Genomic DNA, 26563 nt, shown 5'->3' with positions numbered 1-26563 from the left:
GGTAATACCAGTATACACATACACGCCCAGAGAGGTAATTCCGGTATACACATACACGCCCAGAGAGGTAGTACCGGTATACACATACACGCCCAGAGAGGTAATACCGATATACACATACACGCCCAGAGAGGTAATACCGGTATACACATACACGCCCAGAGAGGTAATACCGGTATACACATACACTCCCAGAGAGGTAATACCGGTATACACATAAACTCCCAGAGAGGTAATACCGATATACACATACACGCCCAGAGAGATAATAGCGGTATACACATACACGCCCAGAGAGGTAATACCTGTATACACATACACGCCCAGAGAGATAATAGCGGTATACACATACACGCCCAGAGAGGTAATACCTGTATACACATACACGCCCAGAGAGGTAATACCGGTATACACATACACGCCCAGAGCGGTAATACCGGTATACACAGACACACCCAGAGAGGTAATACCGGTATACACATACACGCCCAGAGAGGTAATACCGGTATACACATACACGCCCAGAGAGGTAATACCTGTATACACATACACGCCCAGAGAGGTAATACCGGTATACACATTTATTACTGGACAGTGTCTGCATACAGGACAGTCCGGTTCAATACCGGACACCCGACAACCCTATCTTCAGTCTGTGGCTGAAGGAGCTCGGTGTGTGGCCAGGCCTCTTCCGCTGTGTCCCAAACTCCTCGCTTTCCCCCAAACTTCCCGCTGTTCCTCCTCTCCTTGTACCCCCCTGCGCTGCTAACAGATAAGGATACATCAGCCAGAGCTGTTACATCACCGCCGCCGCTATCTCCCTGCGACATCTGCTCACCGCCCCCGGCTTCTGGATGATATCAGCGTCCCATCTGCTGCGTTTAGTGATATTAATATTATCAGGGGGGGGAGGGAGGGTTGGCAGGGTGTTAATACCCAGCATGCCTCTTGTCAATCCCAGATCAGAACCCAGAGTTATTTAATTTCCCGTCTTAGGCCACGTTTATAGTGCCGGCGACACAACCGATGACGTCACCCGTCGCCGTCACCATTGGCAAAAGTTGCACTTTAGTTTTGGAGCGACGTCGCTGGCGACAAGGCCAGTGACATCACGAAGGGGGCGGGCAGAGTGCAGTAGGCGCTCTGTGATTGGTGTAGAGACAGTCACATGTGGCGACTGTCTCTGCCAAAATCAAATTGCAATTTTTTTGTAGCTCCGTTGCTGTCGCGCTTACTATAAATGCATGCGACGGATTCTATGTATTTGTTTTGGCGCGGCGTCGCCGGGTACTATAAGCGCAGCCTTACAACTGTCCGCAGTGCCTCGGCCGAAAAAGCAAAATTCTGCGGCGCTGAGGACAGTATCTGCCGCTATCACGCTAAGGGGGGGAGATCCATGCTTCTGAATAGACCCCCCCCCTCAAGGGTTAATCCTTCAGGGCCGCGGCTGTCATGGTCGCGTAAACCGCGGCAATGCAAGCGGTAAGCAAAGCCCCCGGTTCCTACGCTCGGGCGGAAAGGAACAGTATAATGGAAGAATTGTGCAGCGTGTTGTATGTGTATCGTTATTTATACAGCGCCCACAGTGTTCTCGGCGTTTTGCAAATGTTGCCCCACCCCTGGCTTAAAACATTAATAAATATGTGTCTCTGAGCCTGAGTACGTTTTCCTGAATCTATGTATCCGTGTACGTTATATATTCCTACTTAATGATGTTATTGTTGTAGAATGAGTGAATACACTTTTTTTTTGCCTTTTTCCAAACTGGCGCCCCCCCCCCCTCTTTTTTTACTTGTCACTTATCTGAGGATTGAAGTTTTCCCTGTGTTTGCGGGTAACGTATAATCAATGACATTTATAATAATGGAAATTGTTTCAATCGGGGATTGAGGCAGCAAAATGTGTGAGTGAAAAGTGTCAGAGGACAAATAAGTGACAGGTCCTATTGTGATGTAATGAGAGGACAGAGAAACTGGTGTCAGGGTGGACAGGACTCAAGAAGGCTGAGGTGCCCACAAATATACACAGAGGTATTCACTCTCACTCACACTCACTCTCACACACACACACTCAGAGAGCAGCCAGTGTAATAACACAACAGGCCACCAGAGAGAGCCCCTGAGAGCTGCAGTGACAGCTGGGGCTGGTTTGTTGTGTTCAGTTTCCACATCTCCAGGGAATCCAGGAGACAGCAAAGATAAGGGAGTGAGACAGACCTGCAGACAGCTGAGAGAGCCCTCCTCTTGGAGTGCACAGAGAGTGCTCTGACACCCTGAATCACTCCTCTCTCTCCTTCTCTCTCTATATATATATATTGATACACACCGCCTGTATGCGAGTGCCTCTGCTTTCCTAGACAGCACTTCTGCCGCCTGCGGGGTTTTCACGGGATGATAACGCTTCCATTGTGGGTGGAATAGTACAGCTGATCCCTGCCGGCTCTCGTGTCTGCGCGGGCGGCATGTACCGCTAGTCCGTCTGCCGGACCTCCCGGTACCGCGTCCCGACCCTCCCGCTGACCCCCGCCATGAAGGAAGGGGGCGAATCGAAGGACCAGCAGCTCACGGTGAGTATGGAGAACCTTCCCCATTACAATACAAACGGCTTTGCGCTGGGAGTGTGTGTTGTGTTGTGTGTGTCTCGGTGTGTAACTGCTGTGTCCCCCTGCGCTCATTCTTATGCTGCTTTACGGAATATGTTGGTGCCATATCCAAAAAATACTGCTGGTTCTAGATGGTCAGCTCTCGGGACATTGACCTTCCTGCTGTCTCTGTCTTAACATAGATGTAACTCCTTTTGTCGCGTAATGTTACCGTGCTCCCTGCCGCATTGCACTGCGTTGCGGTATATGTTGGCGCTATACACATACAAGATGATCATTATCGGGCCACAATCTGCCAGTTTCCCACTAGGAGCATTCGGTGCCCGCATACAGTTTTTGGGGGGGGGGGGGTGAGTAACGTAGAGAGAGAGATTGGCTTGCCAAGCGATGCGTTCAGGCCCCTTTGGCAATTAAGGGGTTAATATATGACCGCCACTTAAAACCGGCACAACCGCAACTTTTTTAGCGCCGTTGACCCACCTATGTACGGAATTGTTGCATTCTCGTATGGCGCTGGCAGCATACTCGGCACTCATTACATCTCCACCCCTCGTGGTGCTGCGCTGCACAGTATGTTGGTGCCATGGTCCAGAGCTTACAGTCTGACTGTGGAGCGCTTTCCCCAGGTCACACCACGCCGGGCATCACTCAGGAGTTACATTACTGTTGGATCAGTCACCCAGTAGCCCAAGCACGCTGCCTAGGGGTCACACTCGACTCCTCTCTCACATTCAAAACATTTCTAAAACTTGTCGCTTTTTCCTCCGCAATATCACAAAGATACGCCCTTTCCTCTGCTGCTCGACTGCTAAACCTCTGACTCAGGCCCTCATTCTCTCCCGTCTTGATTACTGTAACCTCCTGCTGTCCGGCCTTCCTGCCTCTCACCTGTTTCCCCTACAATCTATCCTAAACGCTGCTGCCAGAATCGCTCTACTCTTTCCTAAATCTGTCTCCGCGTCTCCCCTGCTGAAATCCCTCTCCTGGCTTCCGATCAAATCCCGCATCTCGCACTCAATTCTCCTCCTCACTTTTAAAGCTTTACACTCCTCTGCCCCTCCTTACATCTCAGCCCTAATTTCTCGTTATATACCATCCCGAGTCTTGCGTTCTGCTCAAGGATGTCTTCTTTCTACCCCCTTTGTATCTAAAGCCCTCTCCCGCCTTAAACCTTTCTCACTTACTGCCCCGCACCTCTGGAATGCCCTTCCCCTCAGTACCCGACTAGCACCCTCTCTATCCACTTTTAAGACACACCTTAAGACACACTTGCTTAAAGAAGCATACGAGTAGCACTGTGGATATTCTGAACACATGGCACATAAAGCTTGGCCCCCTGCAGACACACTTACCAGAACTCCCTCCTACTGTCTCTGTACGTTCTCCCTACCTACCAATTAGATTGTAAGTTCCTCGGAGCAGGGACTCCTCTTCCTTAATGTTACTTTTATGTCTAACGCACTTATTCCCATTATGTGTTATTTATTTGATTACCACATGTATTACTGCTGTGACGCGCTATGTACATTAACGGCGCTATATAAATAAAGACATACAATACAATACCCAGAGACACAGAAATCAGGAGAGAACCGTCTTTTAACCATTCCAGTGCCAGAGAGGACTGCTGTCTGTGCATATAACACGGACGTGACAAGAAAGCGCGGCGGTTGGGTTACCAGCTTTGCCGTATGAGAAGCTTGCCATTTGGGGAGGTCAGAGAGGGGTGAAGTGATGGACAGATATTGGGGTTATCACATTCTGCTATTTGTGCCCCCCTCCCCCCGAGTCCAAGAGGGTTATTCATAAAACTGCGATAGTGCTGATCGGGGCACAGCACCTTTAATGGGAGTTTCCGTGCCATGGTTCCCCCGTTTGACATTGCGCTGTTTTAATGAATGACCCCCTAACGCTCCTCTCCCCCGCTGCAAACAGAAAATCCGTCGTATATACGCCATTCCAGCAACGGAGGGGTTAACCCCGGCAGGAAATAACTCCATTACACTGCCCATGCTGCCCCACAGAGCTGACAATCAAATGTGCCAATTTCCGGAGGTCAGGCTGACATGGGTGCGTCTTCTCCCACTTCAAAGATTAGGACACATTAAAAAAAAAAAAAAAGGCTCGTCTCAGCGGTGGGACGTCTGAGCTTTGGGGGTCCCCCCTCCCCCCACCATTAACCCTTTCGCTGCCGGAGCAGCCAAGCGCGCGTTTCTAGATTGCTAGCTCTTTGGGGCAGGGACCTGCTTCCTGCTGTGTCTGTTGGTCTTAACATAGATGTAGCTCCTTTGTCACCGAGTGTTACGGTCCTCCCGCCGGCTTTTGTACTGCGCCGAGGAGAACGTTGGCGCCATACACGTGGAAGCCAATAATAATTGCGCCTGGCAGTGACAGGGTTAAGTGCGTGCGCGGTGTCGCCTTGTTACTGGCGTGTCGGCGCTGGGTCCTGTTCACACTGCCAACGCGCAGCAATTGCAGTGGGCCTGTTAACCCCTCGCTGGGGGGGGGGGGGGGATCTTTAGCAGAGATGACCATGAACGCGATCGATACCGGCAATTACATTTTACACATAGCAAGCTTCCCCCGATCTGACCGCTAAACCCCCGCAGAGCTGCAGGCGGCGACAATCCCTTCGCGCACAAGATTGCAGCCCCTTCTAAAGATATTTTAAAAAAAGTAGTGTACCCACAACCCCCAACACAAATTCTAGCGCGCAGGTTAATATTAAAAATAATAAGACTTCCCCCCCCCCCCCTTCTCGTTGACGGTTTGCACGGCGCTGCAGATAGAAATATTTTTCGGGGACAAGGAGTCTCTGTTCCGAACAGCTTGCAATCTAATTTTAATACCGGACTTGCCCAAGGTCAGAAAGGTCGGAGCTGGGGTATGAACCCAGTTCAAAGGCACTGACCGGCGTTACCTTCTTCAGGCGGAAAACGCAGCGGCGTAAAGATATTTGGCCCCGATGTTTACTTGTTGATTTCTTATAACCCAGGCCTTGCAAACACATCAAACGGGCAATGGATGGAAGGGAAGTAAACATAATGATGCCCCTTTACAAAGCATTAGTAAGACCACACCTTGAATATGGAGTACAATTTTGGGCACCAATCCTAAGAAAAGACATGATGGAACTAGAGAGAGTGCAGAGAAGAGTCACCAAATGAATAAAGGGGATGGACAATCTAACTTATGAGGAGAGGCTAGCTAAATTAGATTTATTTACATTAGAAAAGAGGCGTCTAAGAGGGGATATGATAACTATATACAAATATATTCAGGGACAATACAAGGAGCTTTAAAAAGAACTATTCATCCCACGGGCAGTACTAAGGACTCGGGCCATCCCTTAAGGTTAGAGGAAAGGAGATTTCACCAGCAACAAAGGAAAGGGATCTTTACAGTAAGGGCAGTTACAATGTGGAACTCATTACCCATGGAGACTGTGATGGCAGATACAATAGATTTGTTCAAAAAAAGGTTGGACATCTTTTTAGATGGGAAAGGTATACAGGGATATACCAAATAAGTAACATGGGAAGGATGCTGATCCAGGGATTAATCTGATTGGCAATTCTTGGAGTCAGGAAGGAATTAATTTTTCCCCTTAATGGGGTTTTTTGTTTTCCTTCCTCTGGATCAATAAGTAAGTATAGATATAGGATCAAGTATCTGTTGTCTAAATTTAGCATAGGTTGAACTTGATGGACCTACGTCTTTTTTCAACCTCATCTACTATGTAACTATGTAACATCGGGTATATGTACTGGGCAATGCAAATGGCTTTTTTGGACCCAAAATTGGTGCACGAAAATCTCATTTTAATTATTGGCGCTTATCTACTATCAGAAATGTCTCAATCTGCGCCCGAAATGAGTTTGTTCCATTCGTTTGGCGCACAGAAATGGCTGCGCCGGGCGTACAGATGTTACTAGGGTGGGTTAAAAAAACGGACGTTTCTGCGAAGCCCAAAAAATTAGGACTTGCATCAAAATCGCCCATCACGCTGAACCTGGCGGAAACCCTTAAAAGTCTGTGAGTGTTGGCGCAGAATTAAGTTGCTGTGTATAAAACCCAAAAATGTGTATGACGCAGCGCGGATGTTTTAATAATATATAGGTTATCAAATGTATCACCTTCGTTGTATGGCTAATATATCTACTATATATTTCTGAAAACACTGTATGTCTGCGTCCCTAGCGGCAATCTCATTGGTCCCTTGGCCCGCCCGCCCCCGCACCTCTCATTGGCCTGAGGCAGAGTGACGGGGAAAAAAAAAAAAAACACACACACACACACACACACACACCCCTCACACCCCCCCCCCCCCTCACACACACACACCCCCCTCACACACACACACACACACACACCCTCACTCTCCCCCGTCAGTTGGACCACAGCTCACCTTCCACACCCCCCCCCCCCTCCTCTCCCGGTGCCCCTCGCTCTCTCCCCCCACCTCACCCAAATCCCCACGCTCCGCAACATCCCCAGCCGCACCATCACCCTCACCGTGCGCCGCGGCCCTCCTGCTCAGCAGCAAACTCCAGGCTCCTCCCCCCTCACGGCGCGGCCCGGGCCTCCTGCTCTCCCCCTCACGTGCGCCGCTACCGTAGAGGGGAAGCGCGGCCCGGGACTCCCCCTCACGTGCGCCGCTACCGGAGAGGGGAAGCGCGGCTCGGGCCTTTTGCTCTCCCCCTCACGTGCGCCGCTACCGGAGAGGGGAAGCGCGGGCCGGGCCTCCTGCTCTCCCCCTCACGTGCGCCGCTACCGGAGAGGGGAAGCGCGGCACGGGACTCCCCCTCCCCCTCACCCACCCATTCAGTTTCCCACTCACCCACCCATTCAGTTTCCCACTCACCCACCCATTCAGTTTCCCACTCACTCACCCATTCAGTTTCCCACTCACCCACCCATTCAGTTTCCCACTCATCCACCCATTCAGTTTCCCACTCACCCACCCATTCAGTCTCCCACTCACCCACCCATTCAGTCTCCCACTCACCCACCCATTCAGTCTCACACTCACCCACCCATTCAGTCTCACACTCACCCACCCATTCAGTCTCACACTCACCCACCCAGTCTCACCCAAAACCACCGACCCCACCCACCCACTCACCGACCCCACCCACCCACCCACTCACCCACTCACCGACCCCACCTACCCACTCACTGACCCACCCAGTCACTGACCCACCCAGTCACCGACCCTGAAAAAGTCACCCAGTCACCGACCCACCCACCGACCCAAAGTCACCCACCTACCGACCCAAAGTCACCCACCCACCCACCAACCCAGAGTCACCCACCCACCCAAAGTCACCCACCTACCGACCCAATGTCACCCACCCACCGACCCAAAGTCATCCACCCCCCGACCCAAGTCACCCACCCACCGACCCAACTCACCCACCCAACCACCGACCCAAAGTCACCCACCGACCCAAAGTCACCCACCCACCGACCCAAAGTCAAACCGACCCAAAGTCACCCACCCAGTCACCGACCCAAAGTCACCCACTCAGTCACCAACCCACCCACCCACTCAGTCAAGTGTCACCCACCCACCCACCCACACAGTCACCCACACACTCAGTCAACTCAGTCACCCACCTAGCTGTCAAGGGGGGGGAAGCCTAACCCTGTCGTACGCCCACCCCCCAAAATTACATCCCGGGCAACGCCTGGGCCTCTCAGCTAGTAAATAATATAAAATGTAATAATAAACACAAAACCTGGGGGGGGAATAAACTGAAGAAAAGTTTTTTTTTTTTCCCCCTGAAAAGAAAAAAAGCTCTTAAAAAATATTCCTTAAAACGGCTCAGTACAGGGGCGGCCCAACTCCAGTTCTCAAGGGCTACCAACAGGTCAGGTTTTCGGGCTACCCCTGCTTCAGCACAGGTGGCTCAATCAGTGGCTCAGTCTTTGACTGAGCCACTGATTGAGCCACCTGTGCTGCAGCAGACTCTTCGATTGAGCCCCCCCCCTCTTTCCTTACTTCCCACTTATCTGAGGATTGAAGTTTTCCCTGTGTTTGCGGGTAACGTATAATCAATGACATTTACATTTGTAATAATGTGTCAATCCGGGTATTGCGGCAGCAAAATGTGTTCACTGCGCCCGCGCTGGAATTTGCGCGCTTACCGACTCCAGACGCCCCTATCACAAAGCTGCTGGCAGTGATGCTGCTTGTGGCCATTTTAAAATCCCGAAGATGCTGGGACCGGAAAAGATGAAATACCTGCAGAAATGTCAGGCGCCAGGAGAAAAGGCTTTTAACCCGAAATAATTCATTTTTAGGATGGATTCCCGCGCGAAATTATTTGTAACGTATACTATAGACCAGGGGGGCTCAACTCCAGTCCTCAAGCCCCCCCAAACAGGTCAGGTTTTCAGGATATCCCAGCTTCAGCACAGGTGGCTCAATCAGTCCCTGCTTCAGCACAGGTGGCTCAATCAGTCCCTGCTTCAGCACAGGGGACTATCAGAGGCTCAGTCTTTGATGCTGGGATAGCTTGAAAACCTGACCTGTTGGGGGCGGGGGGGCTTGAGTCCTGATGTTGAGCCCCCCTGATTTAGACGGACATTAAAAATCAATGTGGTCCCCAAATATTAGCAGAATTTATACCCCAACCCAGCACCCCCCTAATTGTGCCACAGATGGGTAAGGTGTGCCTCCATATATCGCAGTAATTATTACTCTGGAGTAGGGAAGGTATGACACAGGCTGCAGTATGTGCAGAGTATATAGGGTCATCCTATAGGGTTACATTATATAGGACCTGAAAGGGAAAAAAACACAGGTGAGTTGCTTTGGAAACTACAGCAAGTTATCACAGGGAAGAGGAGTGCGACTGTCCCGCGGAGCTTACAATCTAATCGGTATGGTGAGAGGGCGGAGTGTAGGAATACTGGGGTAAGAGAGAGAGGGTGAGTAGGTGCGCCTGTTACGTGTATGTGCGTGTAACGTTACCCGTCTCCTTCCCCCCTCACCCGCAGGTCGCCCTCCGCATCCGGCCCAAGAATGACATGGAGCTGGTGGAAGGAGCCGCCATCATTGCCCACAAGGTGGATAAGCGGGTAAGACCCACAATACTCGGTACCACTTTATGTTCCAGCAGGTTCCCTGATTTATATGGTTAACTGCTCCGCTTTCAGAGAGAATTCCAAAAGCATTGTATGTACTCGGTATCACTATGCTGCGGCGCGCCCTTCTTCACAAACGGCGGTTTTAACTGTTTCACTCCCGTAGCAGCTTGAAATGAATCACTTTGCATGTAATGATATTGGAGTGCTTGTTATTATATCTCTCTGCGCGTTACTATATCTCTCTGCTTGTTATTATATCTCTCTGCGCGTTACTATATCTCTCTGCGTGTTATTATATCTCTCTGCGCGTTACTATATCTCTCTGCGTGTTACTATATCTCTCTGCGTGTTACTATATCTCTCTGCGTGTTATTATATCTCTCTGCGCGTTACTATATCTCTCTGTGTGTTATTATATCTCTCTGCGTGTTATTATATCTCTCTGCGCGTTACTATATCTCTCTGCTTGTTATTATATCTCTCTGCGCGTTACTATATCTCTCTGCGTGTTATTATATCTCTCTGCGTGTTACTATATCTCTCTGCGTGTTATTATATCGCTCTGCGTGTTATTATATCACTCTGCGTGTTATTATATCTCTCTGCGTGTTATTATATCTCTCTGCGTGTTACTATATCTCTCTGCGTGTTATTATATCTCTCTGCGCGTTACTATATCTCTGCGTGTTACTATATCTCTCTGCGTGTTATTATATCGCTCTGCGTGTTATTATATCACTCTGCGTGTTATTATATCTCTCTGCGTGTTATTATATCTCTCTGCGTGTTACTATATCTCTCTGCGTGTTACTATATCTCTCTGTGTGTTACTATATCTCTCTGCTTGTTATTATATCTCTCTGCGTGTTACTATAACTCTCTGCGTGTTACTATATCTCTCTGCGTGTTACTATATCTCTCTGCGTGTTACTATATCTCTCTGCGTGTTACTATATCTCTCTGCGCGTTACTATATCTCTCTGCGCGTTATTATATCTCTCTGCGCGTTATTATATCTCTCTGCGCGTTACTATATCTCTCTGCGCGTTACTATATCTCTCTGCGCGTTACTATATCACTCTGCGTGTTACTATATCTCTCTGCGTGTTACTATATCTCTCTGCGTGTTACTATATCGCTCTGCGTGTTATTATATCTCTCTGCTTGTTATTATATCTCTCTGCGTGTTACTATATCTCTCTGCGTGTTACTATATCTCTCTGCGTGTTACTATATCTCTCTGCGCGTTACTATATCTCTCTGCGCGTTACTATATCTCTCTGCGTGTTACTATATCTCTATGCGTGTTACTATATCGCTCTGCGTGTTACTATATCGCTCTGGGTGTTATTATATCTCTCTGCGCGTTATTATATCGCTCTGCGTGTTACTATATCTCTCTGCGTGTTATTATATCCCTGCGTGTTATTATATCTCTCTGCGTGTTACTATATCGCTCTGCGTGTTACTATATCTCTCTGGGTGTTATTATATCTCTCTGCGCGTTATTATATCGCTCTGCGTGTTACTATATCTCTCTGCGTGTTATTATATCCCTGCGTGTTATTATATCTCTCTGCGTGTTTCTATATCTCTCTGCGTGTTACTATATCGCTCTGCGTGTTACTATATCGCTCTAAGTATTATTATATCGCTCTACTTGTTACTATATCGCTCTGCGTGTTACTATATCGCTCTGCGTGTTACTATATCGCTCTGTTATTATATCTCTGCGTGTTATTATATCTCTCCGCATGTTACTATATCGCTCTGCGTGTTACTATATCGCTCTGCGTGTTACTATATCGCTCTGCGTGTTATATCGCTCTGCGTGTTACTATATCGCTCTGCGTGTTACTATATCGCTCTGCGTGTTACTATATCGCTCTATGTATTATTATATCGCTCAACGTATTATTATATCGCTCTGCGAGTTATTATCTCTCTGCGTGTTACTATATCTCTCTGTGTGTTATTATATCACTCTGCGTGTTATTATATCGCTCTGCGAGTTATTATCTCTCTTCGTGTTACTATATCGCTCTGCGTGTTATTATATCGCTCTGCGAGTTATTATCTCTCTGCGTGTTACTATATCACTCTGCGTGTTATTATATCGCTCTGCGAGTTATTATCTCTCTTCGTGTTACTATATCGCTCTGCGAGTTATTATATCGCTCTGCGTGTTACTATATCGCTGTGCATGTTACTATATCTCTGCGTGTTACTATATCGCTCTGCGTGTTACTATATCGCTCTGCGTGTTACTATATCATTCTGCGTGTTACTATATCGCTCTGCGTGTTACTATATCGCTCTGCGTGTTACTATATCGCTCTGAGTGTTACTATATCGCTCTGCGAGTTACTATATCGCTCTGCGAGTTACTATATCGCTCTGCGAGTTACTATATCGCTCTGCGTGTTATTATATCGCTCTGCGTGTTATTATATCTCTCCGCGTGTTACTATATCGCTCCGCTTGTTACTGTATCGCTCTGCGTGTTACTGTATCGCTCCGCGTGTTACTGTATCGCTCTGCGTGTTACTGTATCGCTCTGCGTGTTATTATATCTCTCTGCGTGTTACTATATCTCTCTGCGTGTTATTATATCTCTCTGCGCGTTACTATATCTCTGCGTGTTACTATATCTCTCTGCGTGTTATTATATCGCTCTGCGTGTTATTATATCACTCTGCGTGTTATTATATCTCTCTGCGTGTTATTATATCTCTCTGCGTGTTACTATATCTCTCTGCGTGTTACTATATCTCTCTGTGTGTTACTATATCTCTCTGCTTGTTATTATATCTCTCTGCGTGTTACTATAACTCTCTGCGTGTTACTATATCTCTCTGCGTGTTACTATATCTCTCTGCGTGTTACTATATCTCTCTGCGTGTTACTATATCTCTCTGCGCGTTACTATATCTCTCTGCGCGTTACTATATCACTCTGCGTGTTACTATATCTCTCTGCGTGTTACTATATCTCTCTGCGTGTTACTATATCGCTCTGCGTGTTATTATATCTCTCTGCTTGTTATTATATCTCTCTGCGTGTTACTATATCTCTCTGCGTGTTACTATATCTCTCTGCGTGTTACTATATCTCTCTGCGCGTTACTATATCTCTCTGCGCGTTACTATATCTCTCTGCGTGTTACTATATCTCTATGCGTGTTACTATATCGCTCTGCGTGTTACTATATCGCTCTGGGTGTTATTATATCTCTCTGCGCGTTATTATATCGCTCTGCGTGTTACTATATCTCTCTGCGTGTTATTATATCCCTGCGTGTTATTATATCTCTCTGCGTGTTACTATATCGCTCTGCGTGTTACTATATCTCTCTGGGTGTTATTATATCTCTCTGCGCGTTATTATATCGCTCTGCGTGTTACTATATCTCTCTGCGTGTTATTATATCCCTGCGTGTTATTATATCTCTCTGCGTGTTTCTATATCTCTCTGCGTGTTACTATATCGCTCTGCGTGTTACTATATCGCTCTAAGTATTATTATATCGCTCTACTTGTTACTATATCGCTCTGCGTGTTACTATATCGCTCTGCGTGTTACTATATCGCTCTGTTATTATATCTCTGCGTGTTATTATATCTCTCCGCATGTTACTATATCGCTCTGCGTGTTACTATATCGCTCTGCGTGTTACTATATCGCTCTGCGTGTTACTATATCGCTCTGCGTGTTATATCGCTCTGCGTGTTACTATATCGCTCTGCGTGTTACTATATCGCTCTGCGTGTTACTATATCGCTCTATGTATTATTATATCGCTCAACGTATTATTATATCGCTCTGCGAGTTATTATCTCTCTGCGTGTTACTATATCTCTCTGTGTGTTATTATATCACTCTGCGTGTTATTATATCGCTCTGCGAGTTATTATCTCTCTTCGTGTTACTATATCGCTCTGCGTGTTATTATATCGCTCTGCGAGTTATTATCTCTCTGCGTGTTACTATATCACTCTGCGTGTTATTATATCGCTCTGCGAGTTATTATCTCTCTTCGTGTTACTATATCGCTCTGCGAGTTATTATATCGCTCTGCGTGTTACTATATCGCTGTGCATGTTACTATATCTCTGCGTGTTACTATATCGCTCTGCGTGTTACTATATCGCTCTGCGTGTTACTATATCATTCTGCGTGTTACTATATCGCTCTGCGTGTTACTATATCGCTCTGCGTGTTACTATATCGCTCTGAGTGTTACTATATCGCTCTGCGAGTTACTATATCGCTCTGCGAGTTACTATATCGCTCTGCGAGTTACTATATCGCTCTGCGTGTTATTATATCGCTCTGCGTGTTATTATATCTCTCCGCGTGTTACTATATCGCTCCGCTTGTTACTGTATCGCTCTGCGTGTTACTGTATCGCTCCGCGTGTTACTGTATCGCTCTGCGTGTTACTGTATCGCTCTGCGTGTTACTATATCGCTCTGCGTGTTACTATATCGCTCTGCGTGTTACTATATCGCTCTTTGTGTTACTATATCGCTCTGCGTGTTACTATATCGCTCTGCGTGTTACTATATCGCTCTGCGTGTTATCATATCGCTCTGCGTGTTACTATATCGCTCTGCGAGTTATTATATCGCTCTGCGTGTTACTATATCGCTCTGTGAGTTATTATATCGCTCTGCGTATTATTATATCGCTCTGCGTGTTACTATATCGCTCTGTGTGTTACTATATCTCTCTGCGAGTTATTATCTCTCTGCGTGTTACTATATCGCTCTGTTATTATATCTCTGCTTGTTATTATATCTCTCCGCATGTTACTATATCGCTCTGCGTGTTACTATATCGCTCTGTTATTATCTCTGCTTGTTATTATATCTCTCCGCGTGTTACTATATCGCTCTACGTATTATTATATCGCTCTGCGTGTTACTATATCGCTCTGCGTGTTACTATATCGCTCTGCGAGTTATTATCTCTCTGCGTGTTACTATATCGCTCTGTTATTATATCTCTGCTTGTTATTATATCTCTCCGCATGTTACTATATCGCTCTGCGTGTTACTATATCGCTCTGCGTGTTACTATATCGCTCTGCGTGTTATATCGCTCTGCGTGATACTATATCGCTCTGCGTGTTACTATATCGCTCTATGTATTATATCGCTCAACGTATTATTATATCGCTCTGCGAGTTATTATCTCTCTGCGTGTTACTATATCTCTCTGTGTGTTATTATATCACTCTGCGTGTTATTATATCGCTCTGCGAGTTATTATCTCTGCGTGTTACTATATCGCTCTGCGAGTTATTATATCGCTCTGCGTGTTACTATATCGCTCTGCGTGTTACTATATCTCTCTGCGAGTTACTATATCGCTCTGTTTGTTATTATATCGCTCTGCGTGTTATTATATCGCTCCGCGTGTTACTGTATCGCTCCGCGTGTTACTGTATCACTCTGCGTGTTACTGTATCGCTCTGTGTGTTACTATATCGCTCTGCGTGTTACTATATCGCTCTGCGTGTTACTATATCGCTCTGCGTGTTACTATATCGCTCTGTGTGTTACTATATCGCTCTGCTAGTTACTATATCGCTCTGCGTGTTATTATATCGCTCTGCGTGTTATATCTCTCCGCGTGTTACTATATCGCTCTGCGTGTTATTATATCGCTCTGCGTGTTACTATATCTCTCCGCGTGTTACTATATCGCTCTGCGTGTTATTATATCGCTCTGCGTGTTACTATATCGCTCTGCGTGTTACTATATCGCTCTGCGTGTTATTATATCTCTGCGTGTTACTATATCGCTCTGCGTGTTACTATATCGCTCTGCGAGTTATTATTTCTCTGCATGTTATTATATCTCTCTTCATGTTAGTATATGTCTGCGTGTTACTATATCGCTCTGCATGTTATTATATCGCTCTGCGTGTTACTATATCTCTCTGCGTGTTACTATATCTCTCTGTGTGTTACTATATCTCTGCATGTTACTATATCTCTGCGTGTTACTATATCTCTCTGCGTGTTACTATATCTCTCTGCGTGTTACTATATCTCTCTGCGAGTTCTTATATCTCTGCATGTTATTATCTCTGCGTGTTATTATATCTCTCTGCGTGTTATTATATCTCTCTGCGTGTTATTATATCTCTCTGCGTGTTATTATATCGCTCTCCCTGTCCTTGGCCAAACTTCTCATCCGCTCCCTCATCACCAATCTTGACTAAATCCCTTCTCCTGGGTCTCCCCCTCTCCTCCTCCATACCCCTCCAACAAACCCAAAACGCTTATATCTCTGCATGTTATTATCTCTGCGTGTTATTATATCTCTCTGCGTGTTACTATATCTCTCTGCGTGTTACTATATCTCTCTGCGAGTTCTTATATCTCTGCATGTTATTATCTCTGCGTGTTATTATATCTCTCTGCATGTTATTATATCTCTCTGCGTGTTACTATATCTCTCTGCGTGTTACTATATCTCTCTGCGTGTTATTATATCTCTCTGCGTGTTACTATATCTCTCTGCGTGTTATTATATCTCTCTGCATGTTATTATATCTCTCTGCGTGTTACTATATCTCTCTGCGCGTTATTATATCTCTCTGCGTGTTATTATATCTCTCTGCGTGTTATTATATCTCTCTGCGTGTTATTATATCGCTCTCCCTGTCCTTGGCCAAACTTCTCATCCGCTCCCTCATTACCAATCTTGACTAAATCCCTTCTCCTGGGTCTCCCCCTCTCCTCCTCCATACCCCTCCAACAAACCCAAAACGATGCAGGCCGTACCCTCCTCACTCTCCCCCGCTCTGCCCACGCCACCTTTCTCCCAACTCCACTGGCTACCCAACCAACAACGTTCAAATTCCTCACCCTGCTCTTCCCCTCCTTACCTTGCAGCACTCTTCTCTCACTACACCCCTTCCCGTCCACTTCGCTCCCTGACTGCCTCCTCTCAATTCCGATAATTTGTCTTACTCTCCCCCTATACTGGAACAAGCTCCCCACCACATCCAATCTGCCCCCTCCCTAACTATCTTCAGCAGCCAACTCAAAACTCATCTCTTCTCCATCACATTCCAGGATCCCCGTTATCCTCCCATCCCCTCCCCTTCCACCACCCAACCCAATGTCTATAATCTCCCCTACCTTCACCCCTTCCTAAAGTCTCTCCAAAGTCACCCACCTCACCGATCCAATCGCCCCCACTGTTCCCACTGTCAGACCCATCACCATGCCACTGACAAGACTAAATCCAGAGACCTACCATGTCCACCAACCAAACAAGCTCTCAATGCATCTAACCCATAGCCCGACCATAAAGTTCCCACCAACCAAGAAAGCTCTCAATGTACCTAACCCAACCCTACTGTTCCCACACCTGCCCACCAACCAAGCAAGCTCTCCTACCCACTAACCAAGCAAGCTCTCAATGCCCCCAACCCACAGCCCGACCATAATGTCCCCACTCCTGCCACCAACCAAGCAAGCTCTCAATGAACCCATGGCTAGGTCCCCATTGGTAATGGCGGCACGCGCGATGGGGACGACGGTGCGCGGTGGCGTGCATGCCGCACACCAATCACTCACCTCCATACCAGCAGGCCCCGGTGTCTCCTTGCTTGTTGGCCCTCTTCGTACTTTGGCGCGTCAGCCAGCAGGGGATACAACTCGATTGTGTTCCCGTGCGGCGACGCTGTCATGTGGTGCGCCGGGAGCCAATAGGAGGGCATTTACATTAAACCAATGGGAGCGTGGGGTCACAGCTATGCAATCCCAGTCAACTTTGGCAGTGCTCTGTGTACTGAGTCTGGTCCGATTCTCCCCAGAGCTGGTTCCATCAGATGCTCAAGATTCCATGGAACCCCATGGACAGAATGTTCTCGGTTACTCTGTGGCTGAGATGACAATGGGGGAAGCGGGCTGCCTTCCCTGGGCAAATGTGTGGTTATGGATGGACAGAGACAGAGGATGAGACACGCACTCAATATCAAGGGTAATAGAGGTGGGGTACTTAGCTGCCGGTGCGCTGGTCCTGGGGAGCTCCTGTAGTCCCAAATGTTCCAGTACAAAGAAGAAGAAGCAGGCACACGGCCTTACTCAAAAGGAGGTTTAATATGCCATAAAGTCCAACGTTTCGGCAGTTTAATACCGAAGGCTGAGCCTGCACCTGGAGAAAGGCAGTATTTGACTGCCGAAACGTTGCACTTTATGGCATATTAAACCTCCTTTTGAGTAAGGCCGTGTGCCTGCTTCTTCTTTGTTATGGATGGACAGACCACATTAACCCTTTCAGTGTCAGAGGTCCAAGCAATGTATTAGTGAGCCATGAATTCAGACCCCCTCCACCCCCCCCGGGGCACTCAAAGAGTTAAGGACCTGTGTCTTACTCACTGGGTTACCAGGAAAGTGAGTATACAGTGCATGTCATTACATCGGAAATCATTGCACATGAACCCGTGGCTGTAATCCTGAGGGTTGGAAATAGCACCAAGTCATTTCACATGTGGTGCAATTAATGACTAAGGCTGCGCTTATAGCGCCGGCGACGCCATGTCGGGCTGCGCTTATAGCGCCGGCGACGCCACGTCGGGCTGCGGTCGCTGGAAAAATCAAATTGAGATGACTTCCAGCGATGGCGACCATGACATCGCTCTGTCGCGTCACGCGTACTATAAGCGCACGCGACGGCGACAATGCATTTGTTTTGACGCAACGTGGCATCACCGGCATTTTAAGCGCAGCCTATTGGGTGGAGGAGGGGGGTCACTAACACGTGTGGGGGTTAAAAAAACCCTTTGATCTACTCTGAGCAGCCCCCACCCCATTTGCCCTCGCGGTTTGGTTCGTGGCATTGTGTGGATGATAAACTCTGCAGCAGTTGGTACAAAGAGAAAACCTATAGATAAAACGCTTGCATGAAGCGGCTGTTTCTTATTACCCAGTTAGTAACGGGTAGGTTTGCCGGACGATGCAGAGTTATAGGCTTGGCGCAGCGCTTTGTGCCTGATGTCATGGCCGCGCCCACCGCTCCCATTTTGGCCACGCCCCCAGCGCCTCTGATCGCTGCCTACAGACTGCAGATCGCGGTTTTAAGCTGTGTACGCGCCGCCAGGACGCCAGGCGTGCAGCAGCCTACACCGGGGACTTTGTCTAACCCATAGCCCGTCCATAATGTGCCCACCCCTGCCCACCACCCAAGCAAGCTCTCAATGCCCCTAACCCATCCATAATGTGCCCACCCCTGCCCGCCATCCAAGCAAGCTCTCAATGTCCCTAATCCATAGCCCGTCCATAATGTGCCAACCCCTGCCCACTAACCAAGCAAGCTCTCAATGCCCCTAACCCATACCCTGACCATAATGTTCCCATCCCCTACCTACCACAATGAAATCTTAACAATTACTCTATGCCCATCACATAAAATGTTCCATATGTAACACCACCAGCGTTTTACTAACTAATGTACTGTACAGCGCCATGGATAAGGGCGCTATATAAATAAGTGTGTGTTGTTATAGTGCTCTGCGTGTTGTAATATTGCTCTCCGTGTTATTATCTCTCTGCGTGTTATTATATCTTTGTGTGTTATTATCTCTGCGTGTTATTATATCTTTGTGTGTTATTATCTCTGCTTGTTATTATATCTTTGTGTGTTATTATCTCTGCGTGTTATTATATCTCTAAGAGTATTGTAATATTGCTCTCCTTGTTATTATATTGCTCTGCATGTTACTATATCGCTCTGCATGTTATTATATCTCTAAGAGTGTTGTAATATTGCTCTCCTTGTTATTATATCGCTCTGCATGTTATTATATCTCTAAGAGTGTTGTAATATTGCTCTCGTTGTTATTATATATCTCTGCATGTTATTATATCGCACGGTGTGTTACTATATTGCACGGTGTGTTACTATATCGCACGGTGTGTTACTATATCGCTCGGTGTGTTACTATATCACTCGGTGTGTTACTATATCGCACGGTGTGTTACTATATCGCACGGTGTGTTACTATATCGCTCGGTGTGTTACTATATCGCTCTGCGCGTTACTATATCGCTCGGTGTGTTACTATATCGCTCTGCGTGTTACTATATCGCTCTGCGTGTTACTATATCGCTCTGCGTGTTACTGTATCGCTCTGCGTGTTACTGTATCGCTCTGCGCGTTACTGTATCGCTCTGCGCGTTACTGTATCGCTCTGCGCGTTACTGTATGTTACTATATCGCTCTGCGCGTTACTGTATCGCTCTGCGCGTTACTGTATGTTACTGTATCGCTCTGCGCGTTACTGTATGTTACTATATCGCTCTGCGTGTTACTATATCGCTCTGCGTGTTACTATATCGCTCTGCGCGTTACTGTATCGCTCTGCGCGTTACTATATCGCTCTGCGCGTTACTATATCGCTCTGCGCGTTACTATATCGCTCTGCGTGTTACTATATCGCTCTGCGTGTTACTATATCGCTCTGCGTGTTACTATATCGCTCTGTAGCAGTAACAAGTGAAAATGAGATTTTGCGGAGTTGAAGAGTTCCCTTTAATCCTGCCCGCACTCCTGGTTATTAGCAGTAAGTGGATAATTCCTTTGTTTAAAGCAGCCGTTCCAAAGTGGTTTCTATATATATGTCTCAGGGATCCGTTTGATACACAGGGCACGTGGGTTTTGGAACGGGCCGGGCTTTGTTCTGTCCTGAACTATTAATAGTGCAGGGCACATTGTTCTGGTTAAATTCCCCGATCCGTGGAGCTGTGTCACAGTGACATGTGGCATTGTCCTGCCCGGGGGAGAGGGCGAGAGAGAGAGGGCGAGAGAGAGAGAGGGCGAGAGAGAGAGAGGGGAAAAGAGAGAAGAAAACAGCGGGAGAGAGAGCGAGAGGGGAAAAGAGATTGAGCGAGAGGGGAAAAGAGAGAGAGCGAGAGGAGAAAAGAGAGAGCGAGAGGGGAAAAGAGAGAGAGAGTGAGAGGGGAAAAGAGAGAGAGTGAGAGGGGAAAAGAGAGAGAGCGAGAGGGGAAAAGAGGGAGAGCGAGAGGGGAAAAGAGAGAGAGCGAGAGGGGAAAAGAGGGAGAGCGAGAGGGGAAAAGAGAGAGAGCGAGAGGGGAAAAGAGAGAGAGTGAGAGGGGAAAAGCGAGAGAGCGAGAGGGGAAAAGAGAGAGAGCGAGAGGAGAAAAGAGAGAGAGCGAGAGGGGAAAAGAGAGAGCAAGAGGGGAAAAGAGAGAGAGAGAGAGAGGGCGTGTGAGGGGGAACGAGAGAGGGGAAAAGAGAGAAGAAAACAGAGCGGGAGATAGAGCAAGAGGGGAAAAGAGAGAGAGAGCGAGAGGGGAAAAGAGAGAGAGCGCGAGAGGGGAAAAGAGAGAGAGCGCGAGAGGGGAAAAGAGAGAGCGCGAGAGAGGGGAAAAGAGAGAGAGAGCGAGAGGGGAAAAGAGAGAGAGAGCGAGAGGGGAAAAGAGAGAGAGCGCGAGAGGGGAAAAGAGAGAGCGCGAGAGGGGAAAAGAGAGAGCGCGAGAGAGGGGAAAAGAGAGAGAGAGCGAGAGGGGAAAAGAGAGAGAGCGCGAGAGGGGAAAAGAGAGAGAGCGCGAGAGGGGAAAAGAGAGAGAGCGCGAGAGGGGAAAAGAGAGAGCGCGAGAGAGGGGAAAAGAGAGAGAGCAAGAGAGGGGAAAAGAGAGAGCAAGAGAGGGGAAAAGAGAGAGAGCGAGAGGGGAAAAGAGAGAGAGCGCGAGAGGGGAAAAGAGAGAGAGCGAGAGGGGAAAAGAGAGAGAGCAAGAGAGGGGAAGAGAGGGAGCGAGAACAGGAATAAAAGAGAGAGTAAGAGAAGGGAAAAGAGAGTGAGTGATAGGGGGAAAGAGAGAGAGTGATAGGGGGAAAGAGAGAGAGTGATAGGGGAAAAGAGAGACAGCAAGAGAGGGGAACCGAGGGAGCGAGAGCAGGAAAAAAAAAAGAGAGGAGAAAAAAAAGAAAAGAGAATGTGATAGAGAAGAAAAACCAGAGAGAGAGTAAGAGAAGGGAAAAGAGAGAGAGTAAGAGAAGGGAAAAGAGAGAGAGTGATAGGGGAAAAGAGAGAGTGATAGGGGAAAGAGAGACAGCAAGAGAGGGGAACCGAGGGAGCGAGAGCAGGAAGAGAAAAAGAGAGAGGAGAAAAAAAAAGAAAAGAGAATGTGATAGAGAAGAAAAACCAGAGAGAGAGTAAGAGAAGGGAAAAGAGAGAGAGTAAGAGAAGGGAAAAGAGAGAGAGTGATAGGGGAAAAGAGAGAGTGATAGGGGAAAGAGAGACAGCAAGAGAGGGGAACCGAGGGAGCGAGAGCAGGAAGAGAAAAAGAGAGAGGAGAAAAAAAAAGAAAAGAGAATGTGATAGAGAAGAAAAACCAGAGAGAGAGAGAGAGAGAGAGAGTGCATAAGAGTGACAGAGAAACCGTCACACAAATAAGAGAGAAAAGTGACAGGTTTAAGGGAGATGGAAATTATGACAGTGAATGTGAGATAGAAGCACAGGTGGAGGGTTATACTCAGTATACATGTATCCGCTGCTCGCTCTGTCCTGGCTTTTCAGAGGGCAGCGTTGCTATGGTAACAGACGGGAGGCGTGTCTGCAGGATGGAGAGACACAGCTACCTGTACCAGGTGTTACCTCCCCCCCCCCTCCTCCTCACCTGGCACAGGAGGGGCCCGGAGAACAGACAAAGCCTGTGCTCACACTCACTGCCTCCTCACACCTCTCCTGAGCCTGTGCTCACACTCACTGCCTCCTCACACCTCTCCTGAGCCTGTGCTCACACTCACTGCCTCCTCACACCTCTCCTGAGCCTGTGCTCACACTCACTGCCTCCTCACACCTCTCCTGAGCCTGTGCTCACACTCACTGCCTCCTCACACCTCTCCTGAGCCTGTGCTCACACTCACTGCCTCCTCACACCTCTCCTGAGCCTGTGCTCACACTCACTGCCTCCTCACACCTCTCCTGAGCCTGGAATTCCTCCCCCCCCCCATGTATTTATTTATTTCTAACGCGCTACTCACCAAGACGCTCAGTACTAGAGCGCCTGTAGGAACGCAGGGAGGACACCCATCCCAGACCTACAGCCGGGAACATAGGAATGTTACACACAGTCCCTGCCCCGCGGAGCTGACAATCTATGTTGTTGGTGCCTGAGGCACAGGGAGATAAAGTGACCTTGCCCAATTGAACCGTTTCCCCTGACTCTCACTCAGCGTCATTGTTACTAGAGACATTGTCTTTTCTCGCTGAGCCGCTCCTTCTCCCATCCTGACCAGTCCCCCCCCTGCACACTCCACTCCGTGAGATCCCACTCAAGTAGAAACTATTTGTACCCAGAACTTTACAACTTATCCGTTTACAGACAAAGAGATCTCACTCACCTGGAGGGGAGGGGGGTGGCGGCTTCTAATTTACTGGGCGGCAGTCTCCCATTGGGTGGTAGCCTCACTCACTGGGAAGGCAGTCTCACTCACAGGGAAGGCAACCTCACTCACTGGGTAGGCAGCCTCCCTCACTGGGAAGGCAGCCTCACTCACTGGGAAGGCAGCCTCCCTCACTGGGAAGGCAGCCTCCCTCACTGGGAAGGCAGCCTCACTCACTGGGAAGGCAGCCTCCCTCACTGGGAAGGCAGCCTCCCTCACTGGGAAGGCAGCCTCCCTCACAGGAAAGGCAGCCTCCCTCACAGGAAAGGCAGCCTCCCTCACTGGAAAGGCAGCCTCACTCACTGGAAATGCAGCCTCACTCACTGGGAAGGCAGCCTCACTCACTGGGCGGCAGTCTCCCATTGGGCGGCAGTCTCACTGCGCAGCAGTCTCACTCACTGGATGGCAGACTCACTCACTGGCAGTCTCACTCACTGTACGGCAGTCTCACTCACTGTGCGGCAGTCTCACTCACTGGGCGGCAGACTCACTCACTGGCAGTCTCACTCACTGCACGGCAGCCTCACCCACTGCGCGGCAGCCTCACTCACTGCGCAGCAGCATCACTAACTGCGCGGCAGCCTCACTCACTGCGCGGCAGCCTCACTCACTGCGCGGCAGCCTCACTCACAGGCAGTATGGTTTATTGGAGAGCATTCATAATAATACATCTATTTGTATGTCTCGCTGGCATTATACAATTTAGGAACACACACACACACGATGAATTCCGACCTTAATGAGCCTACACTCCAATTAATGGAGTAAGCAAACCGTGAGCAGCTCCATATCTCGCACGTATCAGTCATGGAGTCTCGGACAGCGTCTCCCACTTCAGAGGCCAGTATTTTACCCACGGAACAACTCCTCTGGGAGACAGATAATCTGGGATTATCTCTCTCATCTGCAGTTAATCTGTGTTGACCCTCTGTGCTGCTGACGTGCGTCTGTACTCTGGCTGCCGTATAAATAAGAATATACATTATAACGCCCCATCTACCTCAGGCTCTTATTCACTATTCCCCGAGTCTTTTATTTCATTGAACCCTTTTTGCGTGGCCTATAAATATGGCTGCCATGGCAAATAGTAAAGAAATATGTTACCGTTTAAACGACTTCTAGGGCCGCGGCATTTGTCAGAATCCCCATAACTGCCCCAATTAAACGCGCCGTGTAATGTATACCGCACGGAGGGTGTTAGTTAGGCTTAGTATTTTGAGTAATAATACTCGTTAAACTAGGGGTGTCAAACTCAGTCCTCAAGGGCCACCAACAGGTCAGGTTTTACGGAGATCCCTGCTTCAGCACAGGTGGCTCAATCGGTTCCTGCTCCAGCACAGGTGGCTTCAGTCTTCGACTGAGCTACTGATTGAGCCACCTGTGCTGACGCAGGTATATCCATAAAACCTGACCTGTTGGTGGCCCTTGAGGACTGAGTTTGATGCCCCCGCGTTAGACCATGAAACAAGCAGGGCTATTGCCCTGGGGAAGCTCGGGGCACGGAGCGGAGGCACCTTCATTTAGGGACCAACGAGACCGCCCCCCTGGGGCTGGGATACGCGCTCGGAGCGGATAAACACGTTGCAATGTGGCCAAGGGGTTAATGCAGCCTGCTCACTTGTATACGGGGTTTGTGTGGATGAGATGTGCCGGTGCGGCCGTCTCCCGGCTGTCACCACTAACAAGCTCTCATACCTCACATGGGAAGCATATGGCAGGTTGGTGACACTCACAAGGTGTCACAGTGACAGTCAGACAGGAGGTGTCCCCTTCCCCCCCTCCCTCTCTTCCCCCCTACTCTCTTTTCCACCTCTCTAATTCCGTCTTCCTTCTCTCTTTCCCCCCCCCTCTCTCTAATTCCGTCTCCCCATCTCTCTTTCTCCCTCTCCCCTTTATCTCTCCCCCCATCTCTACGTCTCCCTCCCCTTCTCTCCTCCACCCCATCTCCATCTCGCCCCTCTCTCTCCATCTCGCCCCACTCTCTCCATCTCCCCCCTCTCTCTCCATCTTCCCCCTCTCTCTCCATCTCCCCCCTCTCTCTCTCCATCTCCCCCCCCTCTCTCCATATCCCCCCTCTCTCTCCATCTCCCCCCTCTCTCTCCATCTCCCCCCTCTCTCTCCATTTCTTCCCTCTCTCTATCTCCGCTTCTCTCCCCCCGCTCTACCCCTCTCCTCTCTCTCCCCTCTCTCTCTCTCCTCTCTCTCTCCCTCCCCTCTCTACCCCCACCTTTCTACCCCCCCCTATAACTCCCCCTTTTATCCCCCCTCTCTACCCCCCCCCCCTGCTCTCTCTCCTCTCCCTCTCCTCCCCCCAGAGCAGATGGCTCCCGGTGTTTAGAAGACATTAGGTGGGTGTGAGCAGAACCCATCTGGGTATTACAGATGCCGTGTGTCTCAGCATTATGGGCCATATTTACTAAGTTGTGTTACGCCATAAGACGCTTTCCAGCACGGCTTAGAAAAATACGGCTCCTTACCGCCCAGTGCAAGACTACACGCGCTAATAACCCGTTCTCGCCCGCGGTGTTACGCTGGGGGGTCCGCGGCGCGCTAAGGATCATATTAGCAGTTTTTCCGGCCCTTTTCCAAATCAATCAGCAGATTCCCCTGCCCCTGGAACCCGTCTTGTGCCGCGCTGCGTTGCCGGCGTCTCTGGCAGTGAAGGGGTTCATTAATAGGCGGTAAACCCGATAAAAAAGCGCCATGGAGTTGATGTTGGCTGCATAACCCAACCCATAAAACCCAACGTACAATTCAACTCAAATCGTCACGTTTGCCAGACGCCGCCTGCGTCATCTCCGCCCGATGCGGAAGAGCGATCCGGAACCAGCCGTTACCGTTAGAACCCGCGCCGGTGGACGGAGAGGGTCACTGTATCCGGGGTTAGGAGAGGACTTTGTGCGGTGGGCGGCATACTTGGTGCTTGGCGGTTTACGCGGAAGTGGCCGGTTTGGTGACGGCCTTGTTATGATGTGAAGGTTACTTAGAACATCTCCCGTTGGGCCCCTGCGATGGAGGGTGGGGAATAGCAGCGAGCAGCATCTTTGTGCAGTACAGAGGGCTGGGTACACTGTGGGGTTAGTCAAGAGGCTATCCCAAAAGCTTTGTGTAGGTACAGAAAACACCAGGGGAAAAACATTGCGAGTAATGGGAATAATAACGCAGTGTTGTGATCGTGAGCATTTGATGCCCTATAGACAGTGATGTGAGATAAGCCCCTCGCTTCCTTAATTGGGACCTATCAGCGATTAGTGGGGGGGCTTCTCCTGCTCTTCTCCCACACTCAAACCGTCCCGGCTCCAAAGTCCTTCATCAGTAAGAACGTCTCGTCCCCTCCGGTTGTAACGGGCGCCGGGGAGTTAAATAATCTGCGTTGTTTCGGATCGGAGGGTGGTAACCCCATCTGAGCGCAGCTAGAGAAGGTGCCCATTGTCC

At 48.8% G+C, this 26563-nt stretch overlaps 1 protein-coding gene across 2 annotated transcripts in view; it reads left to right on the top strand.

Moving 5' to 3' along the window:
• The first annotated feature begins 2159 nt into the window (after window positions 1-2159).
• KIF19 (kinesin family member 19) overlaps window positions 2160-26563 on the top strand; it is a 75096-nt gene continuing 50692 nt past the window's right edge. For both annotated transcript variants that reach the window (XR_012789879.1, XM_075580076.1), the window contains exons 1-2: window positions 2160-2566; window positions 9608-9688. Coding sequence is in view for 1 of the 2 variants with exons in the window: in XM_075580076.1 (XP_075436191.1) it covers window positions 2528-2566; window positions 9608-9688 (120 nt within the window). In the remaining variant the exon portion in view is untranslated. The remainder of the gene's footprint in view (window positions 2567-9607; window positions 9689-26563) is intronic.

This window comes from Ascaphus truei, chromosome 22 (assembly GCF_040206685.1).
Source record: "Ascaphus truei isolate aAscTru1 chromosome 22, aAscTru1.hap1, whole genome shotgun sequence".
Taxonomy (NCBI): Eukaryota; Metazoa; Chordata; class Amphibia; order Anura; family Ascaphidae; genus Ascaphus; species Ascaphus truei.
This window is presented reverse-complemented; position numbering and strand designations above follow the sequence as displayed.